The sequence below is a fragment of the Chenopodium quinoa genome, unplaced genomic scaffold (genome assembly GCF_001683475.1).
Source record: "Chenopodium quinoa cultivar QQ74 unplaced genomic scaffold, ASM168347v1, whole genome shotgun sequence".
Lineage (NCBI taxonomy): Eukaryota > Viridiplantae > Streptophyta > Magnoliopsida > Caryophyllales > Amaranthaceae > Chenopodium > Chenopodium quinoa.
In genome coordinates this window covers 569,507-589,165 of record NW_018743555.1, presented here as the reverse complement: position 1 = coordinate 589,165, position 19,659 = coordinate 569,507, and the positions used below count along the sequence as shown (strand labels likewise).

Here is a 19,659-nt window from a genome sequence, read left to right as displayed (position 1 = left end):
TCATCGGTTCGATGGCTCTAACCGGCCCTGGGCTATAAAAACTGGTCGTATATCTCCAATGCTCGTAGATACTCCATAATATCTCGGGAAAATGCTCCAAAAGTGCAAATCCCTTCAAAAGTCAACCAAATCTACGAAAACACTAGAAAACACCAATTAGTAATAAAAGTGGCTCTAAAGAACCAAAAATACTACTAATTATGACCAAAGGACGGGGTAAAATACTATATAAATTAGACACATTAGAAACCTTTTACAATATTTAATTCATTTAACATACTTAGTGGACCCAATATAATATTCTCTCTCATCCTATTCTTCCACTACTTTTATTTTTTACAATTTACATTGAGAAATGGATCGAGTATTTAAAAACGGAAAGAACAGTTTAGTATTTGACTATTGATAATTCGGATAAAATACAATTTTCAGCCTCTCTTCTCTCGTTTTCTACATGACTACATGTAGGCTGTAGCAACAGAAAATTCACAAAGAGAAGCTCTCATTATCTTTTCATAAATGGCGAATATCTCTGCTTAAATTCAACCATAAATATTACAAATCTCTCTCATCGTTAACTCAATACTCTGTAATAATTGAGCTTGGATTTCGTCTCCAATGGCGGCTGTAACATCTTTATCTTTCTCGGCATTATCTCAACCATTTGAGAGAAAATTGAGCTTTTCTTCGACTCGAACTTTCGAATCCATTCGTCTGCGCTGTAATTCGTCTTCCGATCTATCTGCTGCGTCTTCCGGTTTTGTAATACAGTGCATGTCATCTACCTCTGCTATTACTGGTATTGAATTATGCAATGCTTTTTCTATTTTTTAATAATAATAATAATTATTATTATTATTATTTTTTTTTTGGTTTGGTAATTCTGTGCATGTGTACTATCTTTGACCATATTTTTTATTCATTTTAATTATCATTTAATAATTAATAAGTTGTGTAATCTGGTTGGATTGGTCTCATTTTGTTTTTTTTTTTTTTCCTCAAAATCAACACTTCTTAATTTAAAGCTCTGCATATGCACGAAACTTCAATTGTCGCGAGTAAATTGGAAAAAGAAGCTTTATGGACGAAACTTTAATTGTCGCGATTAATAGTAAAATGTAGGAAGAAATTTTTATGGACGAAACTTCAACTGTCACGAACTCACGATTAATAGTAAAAATGAGAAAGAAGTTTTTATGCACGAAACTTCAATTGTCACGATTAATAGTAAAATGGAGGAAGAAGTTTTTATGCACGAAAGTTCAATTGTAGGGATTAATAGTAAAATGGAGGAAGAAATTTTTATGCGCAAAACTTCAATTGTCGGGATTAATGGTAAAATGGAGCAAGAAGTATTTATGCATGAAACTTCAATTGTCGGAATTAATAGTAAACTGGAGGAAGAAGTTTTTATGCATGAAACTTCAATTGTCATCACGAGAAAAAATGAGGTAGTGATGGTGTGATTGCAAGAAAATTGAGGTAATGATGTTGTGAATTGTGATGATAAGGGGAGGGGAAACTGTTAACCTCATTTTGAGGGTAATTGTTATCCTCCTTTTTCTTTCTTATACTATTTCTAGCATCTTTCATTTCACACCACCGTTTATGTTGGCCTTAATCCAAGCACAAAATAAGAATTTAACCATTCGTATATATTGGCCTTAATCCAAGCGTGAACTAATAGTCTAACCATTCATTTATATTGGCCTTAATCCAAGCATGAACTAAGAATTTAACCCAATCGTTTAATGCTTATCTTTATTGAATATGGGTGGCTCTGAGAAGAATTAGTCTCGGTGGAAGTTTAATGTCCTATTTAAGTATTTTTTGAAGGATAATGGGAAAATGAGGACCAAAGGTTGTTGGTTGGTAAAGCGATATGTGGTGGCTGGGAAAAAAAAAGTGATTTATGAACTTCTGGTTTTTAGTTTAGTGAGTAAATGAACCAAATGACAGTCCCTGGCAAGTTGCAACCACCAGTGTGAGTGTGACTGAGTCATTTGGTTAAACTAGGAGAAGAATATTTGTGACAATTGCTTTGAACCTCTACTATAGTTGGGACGAATCACTCTGTTGTAATTGTGGCAATGTATGCTTGTAAGCAGTCGTGAATTCTGGATGAATTATGCCTGTGTTTTCTAAGTTGCCCCTCCTCTGCTTCATATTTGTATCAAATTCTGTTTTTTTCAGCATTTTAAAAAAAATAAATAAATATAATGTCTGGTTTTTGAACAGTTGCTAATTGCTCACATTGTCAAATGTCAATGAGTAATGGTTTCCAACAAAAAAAAAAATTGTCAATGAGTAATTATGAGATATGAGAAAATATAAGTGTCAATTTGATGATTTAATATTATTGATGAACAATCTCTTCTAGTATTTTTATTGTAAAGACAAATTCCATTTCAAAATGTGGCTTCTTAATTGACAATGGTTCTGAACTTTTTTACTTAGTTTGTTCATATAGAGAGAATGTATATTAAGAGTAGTGTAAGTGTTAGCATCTGCGAGAATGGAAAGAGCTAATGAACTGTCCCTTATTTGAACTCTGATATAGCTTAGCCCTATGGTTAGCACCTGCCTTCAATTACTTGTATTTTCCCTATTTGATGCTTTTTAGGATTTTTTTTTAAATATATATTTTTTTTAATTAAGATTTTCAATGCTTTAGATTCAATCATGGTGTTTCTGTCAATTTAGTGTGTATTTCCAAAATAAAGCTCTTTAAATGTGTGATGATCAATGGATGTGAAGTCACATTTATATATATATATAGGTTTAGTTACTGTAAAGGGGAACAAGTTTTAACTTTATTTTTAGTTCCTTATACAAGCTTTTCAAAGGAAGAATGAGAAAAAGAATTTTTTTTTTTTTCTTTTTTTCAGTTTAATAATATTTTTAATTGTATATACTTTCAGAAACCCCCACAATATCCGAGACGAAGTTAAATTTTCTCAAGGCCTACAAACGGCCAATTCCTAGTATCTACAACAATGTGCTACAAGAGTTGTTTGTTCAACAACACTTGATGAGATACAAAAGAACATACAGATATGATCCTGTGTTTGCCCTTGGTTTTGTTACTATCTATGATCAGCTGATGGAGGAGTATCCTAGTGATGAAGATCGAAGTGCCATCTTTGAAGCTTACATAAGGGCACTAAATGAGGATCCCGAGCAGTACAGGTTCGTGTTGATTGCAATTACTTGTCATGTTCTTGGATTATAAGGTGAAAATTGGAAATTTGGAAGTGAAGTTGACTCCCACTAGCAAAAAGCATGTCCCCCTACTAGAGTTTTAGGTGATAAGAATTAAAATTTTCCATGCTGCTCACTTGTGTAAGCACAGGATTTGAACGAGTTGAGGAGTTGTATCTTCAACACATGTCACTGTTTATGTTATAACCTTAGTTTTAAAAACTGCGGCGCGCTTAGGCGCAAGGTAAAATGAGGCTTGAGAGTTGGCGCCTTAGCTCTTTGAGGCTCAAAGACCTACAAATGGCGTGCACCTTTGCGCTTTTTCTAGGCTGTTTCTTGCGCCTTTAAGCCTTATTTTGCGCATTATGTTTTAAAGCATCAATAGCTATTATTTAAGTTTAATTTTCCTAAAGTATACCCTGAGGCTTTGTTATGGGCAAATTTTCTTCAATTCTAGTGGAGAGAAATCCCAGATCCTATACTTCGATTTGAAGAACTCTTGTTATTGATCACATGGCCCTTTCACCTTTTCTCATAAGTTCATTTATGTAATAGAAATTATTATTTCTTTTCTAAATGAATAAAGTGCGCCTCACCTACAAAAGGCACGCGCCTTTGCCCCCTGCCTCGCGCCTAGGCTCCAAGGACTTTTTGCACCTTGGTGCGCCGTCCGCCCTTTAGTATTAAGGTTATAACGAAGGTTGATTATAGAACATCTACCATCAAAATCTTTAGATTTTATTTTCTCTATTTTATATAGGAAATTTCTGTTCATAATTACATTTGTGCCCCTCGGTGTAACTTTCCTCCATGTTTCCATACCTTTTAAAAAGTTTGAGATAACTCTTATGAATAGTGTTTGTACAATTATACCTTCTTAAATATTTATTACTTATTTGTCCTCAATGATGTTGATTGCCTTTTCTTAAATCTCTACATATTAATAAGTTATTCATAACTCTTGTGGATAATTTTTTGACAATTATACCCTTAAAATTTTTTATTTATTTATTTGCCCTCATTAATGTTGATTGCTTTTTTTTTTGAAAAACTTAAGAAAAGTGTGCGGACAGAAAAAGCTCTCCGAACATGGTTAGCTATGGCGCGCGCATCGTGCACGTTAACCACATAAGTATTCAGTCACAAGTTCATGTATTTCTTAGTTTATGACTTTCCCATATTATCCTTATATGTTCATTTTCAAGTCACTCAAGTAGACCTTTTCTTGTTTATTCAATTAGATGTCTTGGTATCTTTGGAGTCTTGTATCTTTCTCTATGTTTTAATGGGGCATTTAAGGTAGTATACTAACCCTTAATATAATAGGGCTTTTTATTCTTTATTTCCATTTCCAAAGTTCTTTTCCTTTGAAGTAAATTTCAATCGAATTCTTTTTTCATGGCTTTATTCCTATTTCTGCAGAAAAAAATTACCTTTTTAGCTTTAGTTTGCCCATCCTATGGGATATACTTTCCTCACTTTTATTTGAGTATACTTTCGGGTGTGTAAAAGGTGCCCATTTACCCCACATTCTTCTTTGCCTTTGCATGTGGAGCTACAGTAAGAGGGGGGAAATTATTGTAAAACGGAGAGAGTACTTAACTAATCTCAATTGCCTAGACGTAAGGCTCTGTACATTGTAGCCTTCGTGTCGAACTATATTATTGTCAGTACCCCTTCCATAAGCACTGAACAATATATATATATATATATATATATATATATATATATATATATATATATATATATATATATATATATATATATGATTCAAATAGTGACAGTTTAACCTTCTGTCCATTAGAAAAGATGCACAGAAACTGGAGGAGTGGGCTCGTACCCAAACATGGACTTCACTGGTTGGTTTCTCATCAAGAGAAGGTGAAATAGAGGACATCTTAAAGGAAATTACTGCTAGAGCTGGTGGAAATGGGGGTTTTAGTTACAGTCGGTTCTTTGCAGCTGGCTTGTTTCGTCTCCTTGAATTGGCTAATGCATCTGAACCCACCATCTTAGAGAAGGTCAGTTTACAAACATCTTTCAATGTTATTTTGTTTTAATCTAAACATGTGTGCTTTTTTATAACTAAATGTATACCAAATATTCACGTACGTTCCTTTTTTTTTTTTTATTTATTAAATTTAGACTTCAGAGTCTTACTACTTACTGATTTTAGCTTTGCAGGTACTCTCCTTGAAATGTGCCCCCACAAAGATTGCAGAATTTCATATCTGGCACGTTTTGCTGAGGAAATTGAATCATGCATGTGATGCTATTGTTGGGATCCCAAACTTTTGTCGCTCATGTCAGTTAGATCTTTGGCCACGTTGGAAAAGCCATAAGAGGTTGTTCCAGAATGGTCTATCTACAATAAGGTGGGAAGCCAAGAAATGCAGTGCTGAAATCTATAAGATAGTCAGCAACTTTGGAAAAAGAAAACGTCATAGCTATGTCCCCTTTGTTCGTTTGGTTGTTGAAGTTGTATTGGTTATGTTTGTTTCTGTATCTATAAACCAAGGCCCATCTTGTAAGTTTGAATTATGGAATAGCTCGAAGTGATACTGAAGTTCATTTGTTAAATTTCCGGATGTCAGGTCTCATGAATATTCTGCAGGGTCCCTTTCTGAGGAGAATCGCCTTTTCTTAGAAGCTTGGAGAACATTAGATCGTGCTTATGTTGACAAGACTTTTAATGGACAAAGTTGGTTTCGCTATAGGGAGAACGCACTGCGCAATGAGCCCATGAACAGCAGAGAAGAGACTTGTATGTTTATTTCTTTTAGTCTTTATTTATTCCTATAACAGTGAACGAAAAAGTGGCCAACAAAATTGTTCTAGTTATACAAGATCCATATTCAAAGTTTCATGTTACTCCTAAAGAATGTACTTTCTGAACTATAATCCATACTATTGTTAATCTTAGAAAGTAGTCTGATGTGGGAAGATTTATCTAGTTGTTTCTGACAGAATTGAACAAAAAAGTAATGCATATTCATTGGAATACAGGATACGACAATTATTTTCTTGCCTATATAACAGTTTACTAATGATAAAATCTTCTTTATTTTTCCTTAATTTGAACAGATTCAGCAATAAGAAAGATGATTTCTACACTGAATGATCCATTCACGCGTTTTTTGGAGCCTGAAAAATTGAAGAATTTGCGGGTATGGCTTCAATTCCAATTTGTTTTGTGACGTTGTGTGTGCTTCATATTCTCTACCAAACTTCAATTTTCAATGTAATTGATCTACATTGTTAAACCGTTTTTAAATTATTTTATATCATTTCTTGAAGGCAGTCTGGAACTCAGAGTTCGCTTACGGGTGTAGGGATATCTATTGGTCCCACCACCTTTGACAGATCATCTACTGGAGTAGTTGTAATCTCTGCTGCTCCTGGGGGACCTGCCAGTAGGGCTGGCATCTTGCCTGGTGATATAATATTGGCTATTGATGGTACGAGCACTGAAGGAATGGGCATATATGAGGCAGCAAATATCTTACAGTGGGTTTCCTTGCATGAATTGGCCTTTTCCTATTTGCTATTCTCATATTCTGCTTTATCATAAGATGTCTCTTTTTCCCCTTGTCTCTCTGAAGTATTGTAATTCTTGTCTACTTGAATAATCTGTCCTATAGTATTTGCCTGCTTGTGTTTTTCGTTTTTTCTGCCTTTTTAATGTTAATAAACACTTTATTACTTTTTCCTCCCTTTTATCTGTTGCTGACTTAATGAACCCTGTACAACTCTCTGCTGAGCTTTTGGTTGCCTCCTGTATGAGAAAACCACTTAGCCATGAGTCTCTGAAACTGGATGCAAGAGGATAGCACCTGATTAACTTTATACTGGGCACATTTCTATACTTTATAATTATGAGTATAGAAATGTGCCCTGTATAAAGTACTAATTACTAAGATTTCCCTCCTGGTCCCTCCTCCATACTCATAATTATAACTGGGGCATAAACTCCTGGCTTTGTACCATTCTCACTTTCCTTGCCTTCCTCAATTTCTCCCATTTATATCTATAGGAAGATACACAAGAAGGTGAGATGTCTATGATACATTCAAGTTCTATTGAGAACTGTCTGTTTTCAAGATCTATTTTTTTTTTTTTTTTTGTTATTTTTTTGTTTTTTAATTTTTTTTTTTTTGTTAATATCAGGTTGAATTTGCTCTCAAATGTCAATTCATGGCTTTGATTTCTTCTAGCACCCAGAGCTTCTACAGTTATTTTTTATCTTTCACTTGAGATTTTGGCTTAGCATGTTTACCCTGATAATTAAATATCTGCAGGAATTCTTTGGAGTTGGTTCCAATACAGTAAAAAAATGCTGCTTTCTTTGAACCATAAATAGTTCTCGTTTTCCATTTTGGGTGTCCCAAAATGTTTTTTCCATTTATTTTCTTTCCTTGTTTACATTACTTGAAATGACCAAAATACCCTGACCTTTTAAAATTCCCATAACAAACTAACCTTACCTTTTTCCTAGTTTTTGCCCATATTAAATGCTTTTTGGGTTTTTCCTCTTTATTTATTATTGCTATTTTATTTTTCTAGAATTTTTTTGTCTTTTATGTAGTTTTACTGATTTTTATGCACTTTTACACACTTCTCCTTTTATTTCTTATTTCCCGTAAACTATAAGAAATACAAACTATATTATGAGATGGAGGGAGTATTACCTAACTGATTCATGTGTTTGATTAGTTTAACTTCATTATAGGCATAAATTTTTAAGGAAGTAGCACTGTAGCAGTAAACATTAGCTATAGTTCTATAATTGGACACTATATTGCCCAGAAGCAATTTGGTTAGTAGGCATTGGTTGCATTAGAATTCAGAAATGAAAGATTAGTAATTCATCTGGGGGAGACAGAGGAATTTTATAATTTTCTGTTACTGAACTTTTTAGCAAGTAAGTACTTTGTTTGTTTCCTTCAAACTCACTTCTAAATCTTTACTCCCAAGATTTATACTTACATGTTATTTGATATCAATATAACGAAATCTCTTTCTATTGGGCCATTGACAGATGTACTACCTAATATAATTAGGTAATAGTATGTTAGTTGACATTCTATGTCTAAATCTTGCATGCAATTCTATGTCTCTAGAGCTTGAAATCTGTTACCAAAGTGAGTTTATCAAATTGATGTAAAGGAAACTAGAGAAACAAATTCCTTTCATATTTTTTTATCAGAGTGTCTCCAGCCATTTTAATGTATCTTATCAAATGCAAGCATGCTTTCTGAGTTACAAATTTAGACTCTCTTCACTTCTCATTTAGATACAAAAAAGCAAATTACCAGATTGCATACAAAGTGTTAATTAATCACTGAAAAGTGCATACCTTTTGTGTTACATCTCTGATCACCCCTTAGGCTGCGAAAACTCTTTAGTAAAATGTTTGTCAAAGAAATTCTTTGACTAGGGAATAAGTAAGTGTAAGAAAACAATTTATGAAAGCAATAAGTAAATGCAAAAACTGAAATGAGTTTTGAAAAGGGCAAATAAGAGCTGATTAACTTTATACAGGGCACATTTCTATACTTTTTGTAAGGCTATTTGAAAACAATTATTAATTTGAGAAGACCATTGACTGCACTGGAAGTGATACATTAAATTATCTTTCTCATTTTTTTTTCCTTATTCTGTATTTGTTTGCAAGTATGTTTGTTCTCTGGTGTAGATTAATATTTTCATTTGTTGCTTGATCCAAGATATGCCACTTTGTGACCGTTCTTGAAAACTCCCTCCGTTCCACAAAAAACTTCCGACTTTGACTTGTTGCACTATTCATGAGCTTAGATTGACCTATTTGTTTTACTATTATACTTGTATAAACTACTCATGTTTATTATGGAATTGTTATTGGATAATTACTCTCAATTTATATTTTCAAAACATAGTTTATTTATTTATTACTATATTTTTTGCTAATCATATAACTAATATATAAAACTAAACTTTTAGCCAGGCTACGAAACAGTGACACTTGTCATTTTAACTATTCGCCAAGTGTCGCGCCACGTAGGAAACAATTAAATATTAGTATGACACGTAAGATTTTTTTGGATATATTTTTTATGAATTAAAAATTTGTATTTTTTTATTACGATAAAAACTTAGATAGATAATGTAGGATAAAAAAGTTAATAAAAAAGTTAGATTAGAGTTTTATTTTCAATAAAATTTGGATAGATTTATATGATAAAATTGTTAAAATTTAAGTTTAGCCACACGAGACAGCGACACTTGACGTTTGAACTTTTCACCAATGTCGCGCCACATAGAAAAAGTTAAATAATTTATCATACAAATTTATTTTTATATACTTTTTTTTGGAGCAAAGGAAGTAGTTCAAAATGTACAACATTCATTTTTAATGTATTCTAATTAATTGAAATAAAATACTTCACAATCTCATATGATTTTATTATTGTATGTAGATCTGTCAATCAAGTAAGGTTGTAGGTCATTTCAGGTCAAGTCATTTCAAGTCATGGGTCAAGATATTTTCAATGCTGGCCCAATGTTTTGGGTTCGGGTCAACCAAACAGTCTTAGAATAATTTTTTTTTTTTGTTTGATTTCATTTTGGCTAATTTAAAAAAAATTCTAATATTTCAAGCTTACTTTGCTTTTTTTAAAGATTTTTTAAATCAAACATTTTCACCAATATTATTATTAGTCATTAAATGTCCACTTTTAAATTGTCACAAAATCATATTAATTCCTAACAATTTTGTATTAATGATATATTTTAAAACTTGCTACATACATAAAATTTTAAAATTTAATAAATAACTCGAGCATCGCATGGGGCACCAAACTAGTAAATAAATAAAGATATTGATGGTCCAGGTTGTGTGTAAGTAAATGTGCCCCAAAGAATTGAGAATTTTTTTTGTATAATACTGTGAATATTTGATACCACAATTGCTTAGAGAAAATGTTCAAGTTTTATTCAATGACTGAATCAATTTTTCTTGCAAGTCTACTACAGGGGACCTGATGGAAGTTCTGTTGAGTTGACAATCCGTAGTAAAGATGAATTAAAACATGTGGGGTTAAAGTAAGTACTATGAAGTATATTTCTCAAGAACTACCATATACTCAGTTATCTACTTGTTGTATGCTTCTCATATATGATGTTAGCTATATATACTTGCTAAATTCCAAATATGCAGTAATGTTAATCTTTTGCGCAAGTATTGGGAAATTTGTGTTTATTTTATGACTGAAAACTAATTTCAGGCGTGAGAGAGTTACTCTAAACCCAGTAAAATCCAGATTATGTGAGATGCCTGGTTCAGCGAAGGATACTCCTCAAAAAGTAGGATATATTAAGTTAATGTCTTTCACTCAGAATGCTTCTGGTGAGTTCTTTTCTATTGTTTGCTGATACATTTCGCTTATACAGAATCAATGTCTGTTTCTTAAGAAGCTGGCTGCTGCCTGCTTCCCATGCATTTATTAGCATTGTTGCTCTATTTCAATTGATTTGTTGATTATGATGGTTTTACTTGTTACTGGTAGCTGGAGTATTTTTTGTCTATAGATCTAGTCTGATCTGTATGGATTCCTAGTTTTAACAGAAAAATACATGCTTTTTGGAAAACAAGCTAAGTGGATGCTGGAATTTGCTTTCTTAAGTTCTTTGAGCTTTGCATTTGCATTCATTTAAGAAGGTTTTTCATAATAACTATTTAATTTGTGGAGTAACACTGTAATCGGGAATTTTAACATGAAACTTCCATGGACTCTATGTGCTTAACTTGTTTTCTGACCATTTCATAAACAGATGCAGTCAAGGAAGCCATAGAAACACTAAGAAGTAATGATGTTAATGCTTTTGTGCTGGATCTCCGGGATAATAGGTAAAGAAATTTGGCATGCATTCTTTTCCAGCCTAAACATTAACCTTACTGCACTTTTTTTCACGATTTGTGTAAACTTTGCAGTGGTGGCCTCTTTCCAGAGGGAATTGAGACAGCCAAAATTTGGTAAGCCTTATGCTATATGCGTATATATACACTAATGTTTTGTATATAGTTGTCTACAAGCTGTGTAAGAGTTAATGCTGATGTGCAAAGAATCTGAACTATTACCAAGCTGTGCTATATACAAGGACATAACAAAGTTTCTTCTTAATGTACTGAAGATTTTGCTATCAACTTCTGAAATTTATTGAAGCATCAATAACATGCAATAAAAACCAGCACTACCAACCAATTAATTTGAAATGCAAGTAGATATTTTAAAATGTAATATTTCTTCAAGCTAAGGGGTGCAGGAGCGTATGTCTAAAATAGAAGAAAATTTAAGAAGTTGCAGAAATCCAAAATCAATATGCATCTTCAACACCATTGACAAATTAAAATTCATGGAATCAATTTTGAAATGTCAGCAAATCACAGAGTACAATCTCTGTCATCTTCAAAGCGCTCTAACACCCCCCCCTCCTCTACACACACACACACTTTATCCCCCCTTTATAGCCACATACCTCAGGTTTGACAAGGCTGAGTTGAGAAATTGCAGAGTGAAGGAGAGAGGGTCTGTTAATAGATTTGAAGAATTGCCAATGAAGGGTCGTGGGAGAAGAGAAAAAATATACTTGCGAATAGGTGGTGGTGAAATCTTGCACACTCCATTTGAGCTGATAAGAGCTATGTTAATGGAGGTTGTGAGTTTGGATGAGGAAGAGAGAGGGAGAAGATCAAAGGGATTTTATTTGTTTATGAAGAATTGGAACCAATGACTTGGCTAGAGAAGTTCGAAAACAATCATCATGCATCTTTTCTTTTAGTTATAGCTGTAAAAGACTTGTATTTACTTATAATCTTGATCGCTAAAAGCCAGATTTAATGGATGATATTTCTTCTAACTCTTCTCTCCATAAGTGGTCTTCTCATATGAGCCATATTCTACCTACATCCAAATTACACGAACATTGTATCAACTTAAAGCTCAGCTAGATTTTCCAACAGCTGAATGCCATGGCTTTCTTTCCTTCCTCCTTCATGTATCTTATCTTTGTAAAGTAGACATGCACACTTTCTTATCCATAAATCATCTCTCTGCTCCTAATGCACGGAAGAATCTACAAGACTACAATTTGATTAGCTAAAATTAGACCTGGTAATTGGGTAGGGTATCACAGTGATAACCAGGTCTAACTAAAATCAATATATATTATTAAAAGTCATGACTAGACATGCTACTTTGCCATGTGTCATCAATTTGCCATTTGGCAATAATGTGTCAGCCAAATCATATCATACCATTAATAATTGAAAAACTTCATACATTAAACTCCACGTATTAATGTTTAATTTAATTGATAACCTCTTCATATGCATAACAACCTATCTAAATTTCCCTTGGATTATAACTCCAATCCTTAATAATTACACAATAATAAAGTTTGTAAGATATTTAACATTACTCCATTTTTATTTTGTGCATTAATTCATAAAACTGTAATTATAGAGTAAAAGGATTTTGTGCATTATGGAGTAGTATATATTTTGACATCAAATTTAAAAAGATTTTATTTTAATGAAAAAAAAAATTATTTTTATAGTCAAACCAGTTCATACAAACAACAAACTACTTAAGCTATTATCTAAAAAAAAAAAGCCACTTAAACTCTCAGCAACAAACAAACTTCAATTAAAGTAATTTATAATGATCCGAGGCATCGCCCGGGCCTATAAACTAGTTGAAGATTATTTAACAACATTGTATCAGCTCCAAATCCACTGTTTGAAGGGCTTAGGTATAAAGAGTATTTGACAAATTTGTATAAGTTCCATAGAAGTGAATTGAAATAAAGATTTTTCTTGTGAATTAAACGACCAAATCTAATGTGCTTGAAAAGTTTAGTTACTCTGGCACCTCCTTTCCCTTCTTTCAGAGTTAATTATGACAGTCTTCCAGTGAAACCTATTATGTGCGGGAGTCCTACATCCATTTCTATGTGTTATGTGCGTTGAGAAGAAATAGTAGTGATGATTCTTTTATAAGGTATTCATGTGCCAAATTATAATCACCTCCATCCATGTGCATGCAATCACGCATATATATATTCAAAGCTTCACTAATAATCATGGAAAGATCTTGAGAACCATATGGTCCATATCATACATCAATCCAAAAATTGGAAATGTCAACTTACATTTTCAAATTCCCTGTATTTGTCTTCCCATACTAAAGGTCTCTCTCTACGGCTTGCACGGTTGCATGCTCTTTGATAGAATAATTTCATCTGTGTCCATATGTTGATAGTAATAGTAAAAAGACCATAGCAGCCAGGGTAGTTGTTGCAATAGCTGGGATGCCTATTATCAGTTTGTTTAGTCTTAAATCTTAAAGCCTTTGTCTTATAGTAAGATGTTGTTTACTGTACTTTCTACAATCTTGAGCATGGTTACTATTTGTGGTCGGAACAGTGGATTGAGGTATAGGGAGGATTAGAGGGTGTAGGGTGGTGACAAGGAGGGCAGGAGTTGCTAGAAAGGAGAGAATAGAGTTGGGGCTTGGTTTGTCTGGGGAGTAGCTCAAATGCCCACCAATATAAATGAAAGGGATAGGCCAGGTGATGCATGAGCAAAAGAGCGAAACCAATAGGCTCTAAACCTGCTTAGTTTTATTAAAACATTGCACAATTTATGAGCATAAACGTCTTATGCTGTAAAACACTTGGGGCAGTGACAAATAGCATTGTTTCTTTACAAGCATTGATGCATATGGTTTATGTAGATGTTATCATAGATCTAAAATCTCTTTTATTTCCTTTTCATATTTTCTTTCATGGACTGAACCAATGATTTTAATATATTCTGTTATCTAGGTTGAACAAAGGAGTTATTGTGTATATATGTGATAGTCGTGGTGTTCGGGATATATATGATGTTGAAGGAAGCGACGCTATAGCCGCATCAGAACCCCTTGCTGTTTTGGTAAATCCTTTCCATCTACTTTTTTGTTAAAACTTAAAAGTGTTCCCCACCTCCCCCCACACCCCCCCCCCCACAAAAAAAAAAAAAAAAAAAAAAAAAAAAAAAAAAAAAAATTAAAAGACACAGCTTGGAAATATATATGATCACCATACTTTTGTCTTTTTAAACTCATTTTCATTTACATTATTATTGAATCCACCATATTGAGGTTTTTTTTTCCTTGTATATATATATATATATTGTCGCAATTTCTGTATATAATTTAATGCAATCTGTCTATTATTTGATTGTTTCTTTCAACCTTGGTCGATTCGTATTAGGTGAACAAGGGGACTGCAAGTGCTAGTGAAATATTAGCTGGTGCATTAAAGGATAACAAACGAGCTGTGGTGTTTGGAGAGCCAACATATGGGAAAGGGTATTTGCTAATAAAAATTCTTCATCTTTTGAATGTGCTTATATAACCTTCTGATTGATTTAATTTCCTTTTCGCAGCAAGATACAATCAGTTTTTGAGCTATCTGATGGATCTGGCTTGGCAGTCACAGTTGCTCGTTATGAGACGCCTGCTCACACAGATATTGACAAGGTTTGCCTTGTTTATCTCTCTTTTCATGTTTCTGTGTTTTGTTGGATGTTTCTTGTCGTGCATGGAATTTAAATCGTGTTTTCATTGACATTGTAGGTGGGGATCAAACCGGATCATCCCCTTCCAGCATCTTTTCCCAAAGACGAGAATGATTTCTGCACCTGTGTCCAAGATCCGTCGTCTGCTTGTTATCTTAATGGCGCACATTTATTTTCAAGATGAATATCGCACTGACATTCCTCAATGTTACATCACTTATTCTCTTGTGTTACGACATTTAATTCTTTTGTAAGACTTGCATAATGATTATCATTTCAGGAAGTCTCCATCTTATTTGTAACACCAATTCATTATCATACATAATACTTACTAAGATTTTTTTTCATAGCATTTACTTACTAAGATTCTTTACATTTCCTTGGGTAGAGCCTTTTCATCATAACAATCCCCAACTTTTTTTGTAAATAAGTAGGAAAATTTGTTAGAAAAAACCTTTTAAGGGCGTGTTTGGCACTAGCGTTTAAGTAGCTTTTGAGTAGCTTTTAGTGTTTTGACTTGGTCAAAACGTTACTTGATTCAAATTAGGCATGTCCGGCAAGGTAGTGGTGAAAGTAGCTTTTAGTGTTTTAAGTATCTTTTGCCAAAAGTTAAAACTTTTAACATTGAAATAGCTGTGGAATTTTTTATTTTTTTTTAGTAATAGGTATAGAATTTTTTTTATTTTTTTTTAGTAATAGGTATAGAATTTTTATCCAAATTTTAGGAAATAAAATCCAATGTGTTTTTTTTTATCCTTCAAATTTCAAATACTGTTTTAATACTTATCAAAATTTTAAGTTGAAATTTGTTTTGATAATTATCTCATGTCTAACGTTCAATTATTATATAGCTCTATATATGACCTGGTCTGACATTCTATTTTGCATTCTTCATTTCAAATCATATTAAAAAAAAAATTGTCATTCCTTTACAAAAGACGTAGCTAAAATAATAATTTATTATTATTATTTAAAATTATATAGACTCAACAGGTAGTTTACCGAACACTACTGTTAAAAAATTTAAGTATTCACAGTTAACAGCTAGTTGGTAGCTAACAACTAGGTATACAATAGACAGCTACTACTACATCTAACAGCTACCCACACAGCTATTTTTACCGAACACGCCTAAATGCTTCATTTTGCAAGAAAAAACCTTTTAAAAAGATTTTTGAAAAAAAAAAACCTTCACGTATCCCTTTTTTTTTTTTGTTAGATGAAACCTCCCCTCCCATATCTGGCATTGATCGAGGGTTTTAGGCGTTGACCCCTTATTTTATTTACTTACACCCAAGTTTATATTTGCAAACCCTTCTTCTATCTTCCCTCTTATTTCCCTTCAAAGTAAATGCCCTATCTTCTCTCTCTCCTTTGCTTCCATGAAGGCTTTGCACTTCAATCATATTTGAGATCTCTCTCTCTCTCTCTCTCTCTCTCTCTCTCTCTCTCTCTCTCTCTCTCTCTCTCTCTCTCTCTCTCTCTCTCTAGTGCACTAGCAACAATAATCTAAAGTAAGTGTAAATTCATTAAATAATTGCTGTAAATAGTATCAAATTTGGGTTTTTTTTTTTTCAAAATACATTTCATTAACTCACCTTTCTACTTTAAGGAGGAAGAAGAGGGTCGATTGTGGTTGTAGAATTTGCAAGCCACTTTCTTTTTGGATTTTCATGAGTCCATGAAGTTCTCCTTAAATCTCACACCCACAATTCACCATTAATTATGTAAAATTAGACAAAAATAATTAAGGAATTAGAGAGATGAAGAAAGAGATTTGACCACTACAATGGTGTAAGAAAGAGTATTGACCACTCGAATGGTGGAAGAAAGAGAATTGAAACCCTAATTTACAGTTCAATTAAATGAGTTGGGTAGTTTCGCCCTAATTCACCTTTCAATGTAGCATACATACCCTAAAAAGATAGAGAAGAAATTAAAGAGCCAAAAAAAGAGTGAAAATCACCCTAAATTTGGCTCCAGGTAGAGAAAATAAGGGGTCAATGCTTAAAACCCTAAGTTAATGCCAGAAAAGAGAGGGGAGGTTTCATCTAACAAAAAAAATTGATCGTGAAAGTTTTTTTAAGGGAAATTATCAATGGTACACCCAAGGTTCGGACTTTTATCAATGGTACACCAACTTAGTTTTTGTTTATCAGCGGTACACCCAAGGTTTCACACGATTATCAACTATACACTTAACGTTAAACAAACGTTAAGTAAAGGTTAAGTTGGGGTTTAATTCGGTTTTTTTAACTTAAAAAATTCCCTCCCTTTTTTTTTCCCTCTTCATTTTCCCTCCTTTATGTACTCTACCATACCCACCCCCTCTTCCTCTATATATAGTTTCCCTCCTTTCTGATTTTCCCTTTTCACACAGAAACATACATATATATACTCAAACACACCCAATTCGAATTATTTGTGCAAAAAAATACAACAATAAAGCAACAAATAATAATCACAGGCACATTGTGCATAATTTAAACCATAATTCGCTAACAATTGTACATGGAAGCCAAAATTCAACCATTTAAACAAAAAATTCATATACTACCAAAACTAAGCGAAAGTCAGAAAATCAAAGACCCAGATGAAAACTTACCTTAAGCGATCAACAATGAATTGCAGAATTTGCTAGAAATTTCGCTTGTCGATTATGGAACCTCACAGCAGCAAAAACAGGGGAGAGAGTGAGAAGGAAGAAGAAGATGAACGATCTTCTGATTTAGGAGTTTTTAATATAGGTAGTTGAGGTTTGAAATGAGAGATTTAATGTATTTGGAGTAGGGGGGCAAATTAGTCATTTCTTTTTAAGTGGATTAACCTAAAAGTAACCTTTAATTAACGTTTGATTAACGTTAGGGTTACTGTAGATGAGTGTATTACACCTTGGGTGTACCGCTGATAAACAAAAATTAAGTTGGTGTACCATTGATAAAAGCCCGAACCTTGGGTGTACCATTGATAATTTCTCTTTTTTTTTTTAAACAAAAAATCCTTTTAAAAGGTTATTTTCTTGCAAAATGAGGCATTTAAAAAGTTTTTTTTTGACAATTTTTTTCTAAAAAGTATGATAAAATACTTATGAATAGTGTGAGGATAGGTATATCCTTATATTTTTTATTTACCAATATGCCCTTATTGATCATATGATGCTTATTGCCTTTAAGCTTTTCCTTATGTGATTTAATAACTCTTATGAATAGTGTTTGAACAATTAAACCCTCTAAAATATTTATTTACTTATTTACCTTATTAATGTTAGTTGCCTGTTTTTAAAACTCTTAAAAATAAAGTGTGGATATTTATACCCTTAAAAATATTTGCTTACAAATTTTCCCACATAAATGTAATCAACAACTAAAAGAGCTCATGACTAGCATTGTGCATGTAAAGAATATATATTTCCTTAGTTTCCTTTTTTTTTTTTGGTTATTGTTATTGTTGTTCAACGGTCCAAAATAGAGGCTAGCTCAAGATTACAAGTAAAACAAGGAGAACTTGAAGGTAGTGGATGTAGGGATGAACTACACCTTGTTAGCTTTAAAAGCCATGGGGTTGACAGGGTAAAGTCGTACCCCCTAATCAAAAGTAATTCCTAAATCCTCTAACTAATGTAGATAGGGAAGTAGGGTCGAATCCACAGAGAAACGAGTCTTTCTATTCCTAATTAACTAATATAATCTAGATTATGAAGGAACCAATATATAAATTTAAATATGAAACTAAACTACGAAGATTAAGAATTGGGAGAAAACAATGAATAAAAGGATCTAGGGCATAGGTTCACCAGTAAATAATATTCCAGGGTAGAATATAATAATCATTCATCAATGCATACATTAATCAGATTATAAAGGGCTTTCGCTACGTATTACAATCACACAATTAATTTACCGGTATTAAATCTCATATTTCGAATCTCGACTTAACCATTTATAAATTAACCTGCCTATTGAAACTAGACCTAAACAACAATTCTCATCTGTCAAATCCCGAATCAATATTGTCAAACTCATGCATAAAAGATCAGGCCTAATCTAGTCACATAGCATTAAATCAATCAATAGGAAATTAATCTAGCATTGACAATCAACAACAATAAATTACCCCTTCATATTATTTATGGATCCCCACAAACCCTAGAAATAGAACTACTCACACATAATAAGAACTAAACTAATCAAAACAATATATTAAGACATGATCAAAGGAATAAAATAAACAACTAAGATTAAGAGAAGAGAAATCATTACCAAATAAATCTGGAATTAAGAATAGATTAAGAACAAAGTATAAGAGAGAGAAAATAATCTAAAAGCTAAGTAGAGAGAGAAAATCTAAGAAATAATTAAGAGAGAGTAAAAGAAGGTACTAAAATCGTTTTACGGAGAAATATTTATATTCCGTACGAATCCTAAACTAAAACAAACTTAAACGTCGAAATTAACTCCTAATAATAACACGCGCCCGATCGGGCGAGGCACCGCCCGATCGGGCGCGCCTTTTTGCTCATCAGGTACGAATCTCGCGCCTGGCCAGGCGCGTCACCGGGCGTCGACCTTTGCTTCTCTCGCCCGGCCGGGCGCGCCTCCGGGTGCCAGCCTTTTTGGCCGGGCGGCTTTATTGGGCCACTATTTGGACTACGATAGGGTTCCAATTCTTGGGGCCAATCTGGATTTCCTCTTCGGGTCTTGAATACTCGGTCCAAATGCCCCGGTATCACATATATCGAGCCCTTAATCACCGGTTCGATGGCTCTAACCGGCCCTGGGCTATAAAAACTGGTCGCGCTTCTCCAGTGCTCGTAATTGCTCCATAATAAATTGGGAAAATGCTCCAAATGTGCAAATCCC

General features: G+C 33.2%; 1 protein-coding gene across 2 annotated transcripts; it reads left to right on the top strand.

Moving 5' to 3' along the window:
• The first annotated feature begins 380 nt into the window (after nt 1-380).
• On the top strand, nt 381-15,152 carry LOC110740286 (carboxyl-terminal-processing peptidase 2, chloroplastic-like). 2 transcript variants are annotated; one of them, XM_021920767.1, is made up of 15 exons: nt 381-799; nt 2,922-3,189; nt 5,006-5,222; nt 5,386-5,576; nt 5,796-5,965; nt 6,286-6,368; nt 6,503-6,708; nt 10,213-10,281; nt 10,464-10,585; nt 11,011-11,086; nt 11,171-11,212; nt 14,065-14,173; nt 14,494-14,591; nt 14,669-14,762; nt 14,859-15,152. In XM_021920767.1, the coding sequence occupies exons 1-15, from the start codon at nt 619-621 to the stop codon at nt 14,982-14,984; spliced, it is 2,052 nt and encodes a 683-aa protein (XP_021776459.1). In that variant the 5' UTR covers nt 381-618; the 3' UTR covers nt 14,985-15,152. The 2 variants fall into 2 exon arrangements, with proteins under 2 accessions (XP_021776459.1, XP_021776457.1); XM_021920765.1 differs by having other exon boundaries at nt 383-799; nt 5,386-5,728; nt 5,816-5,965.
• The last annotated feature ends 4,507 nt before the right edge of the window (nt 15,153-19,659 follow it).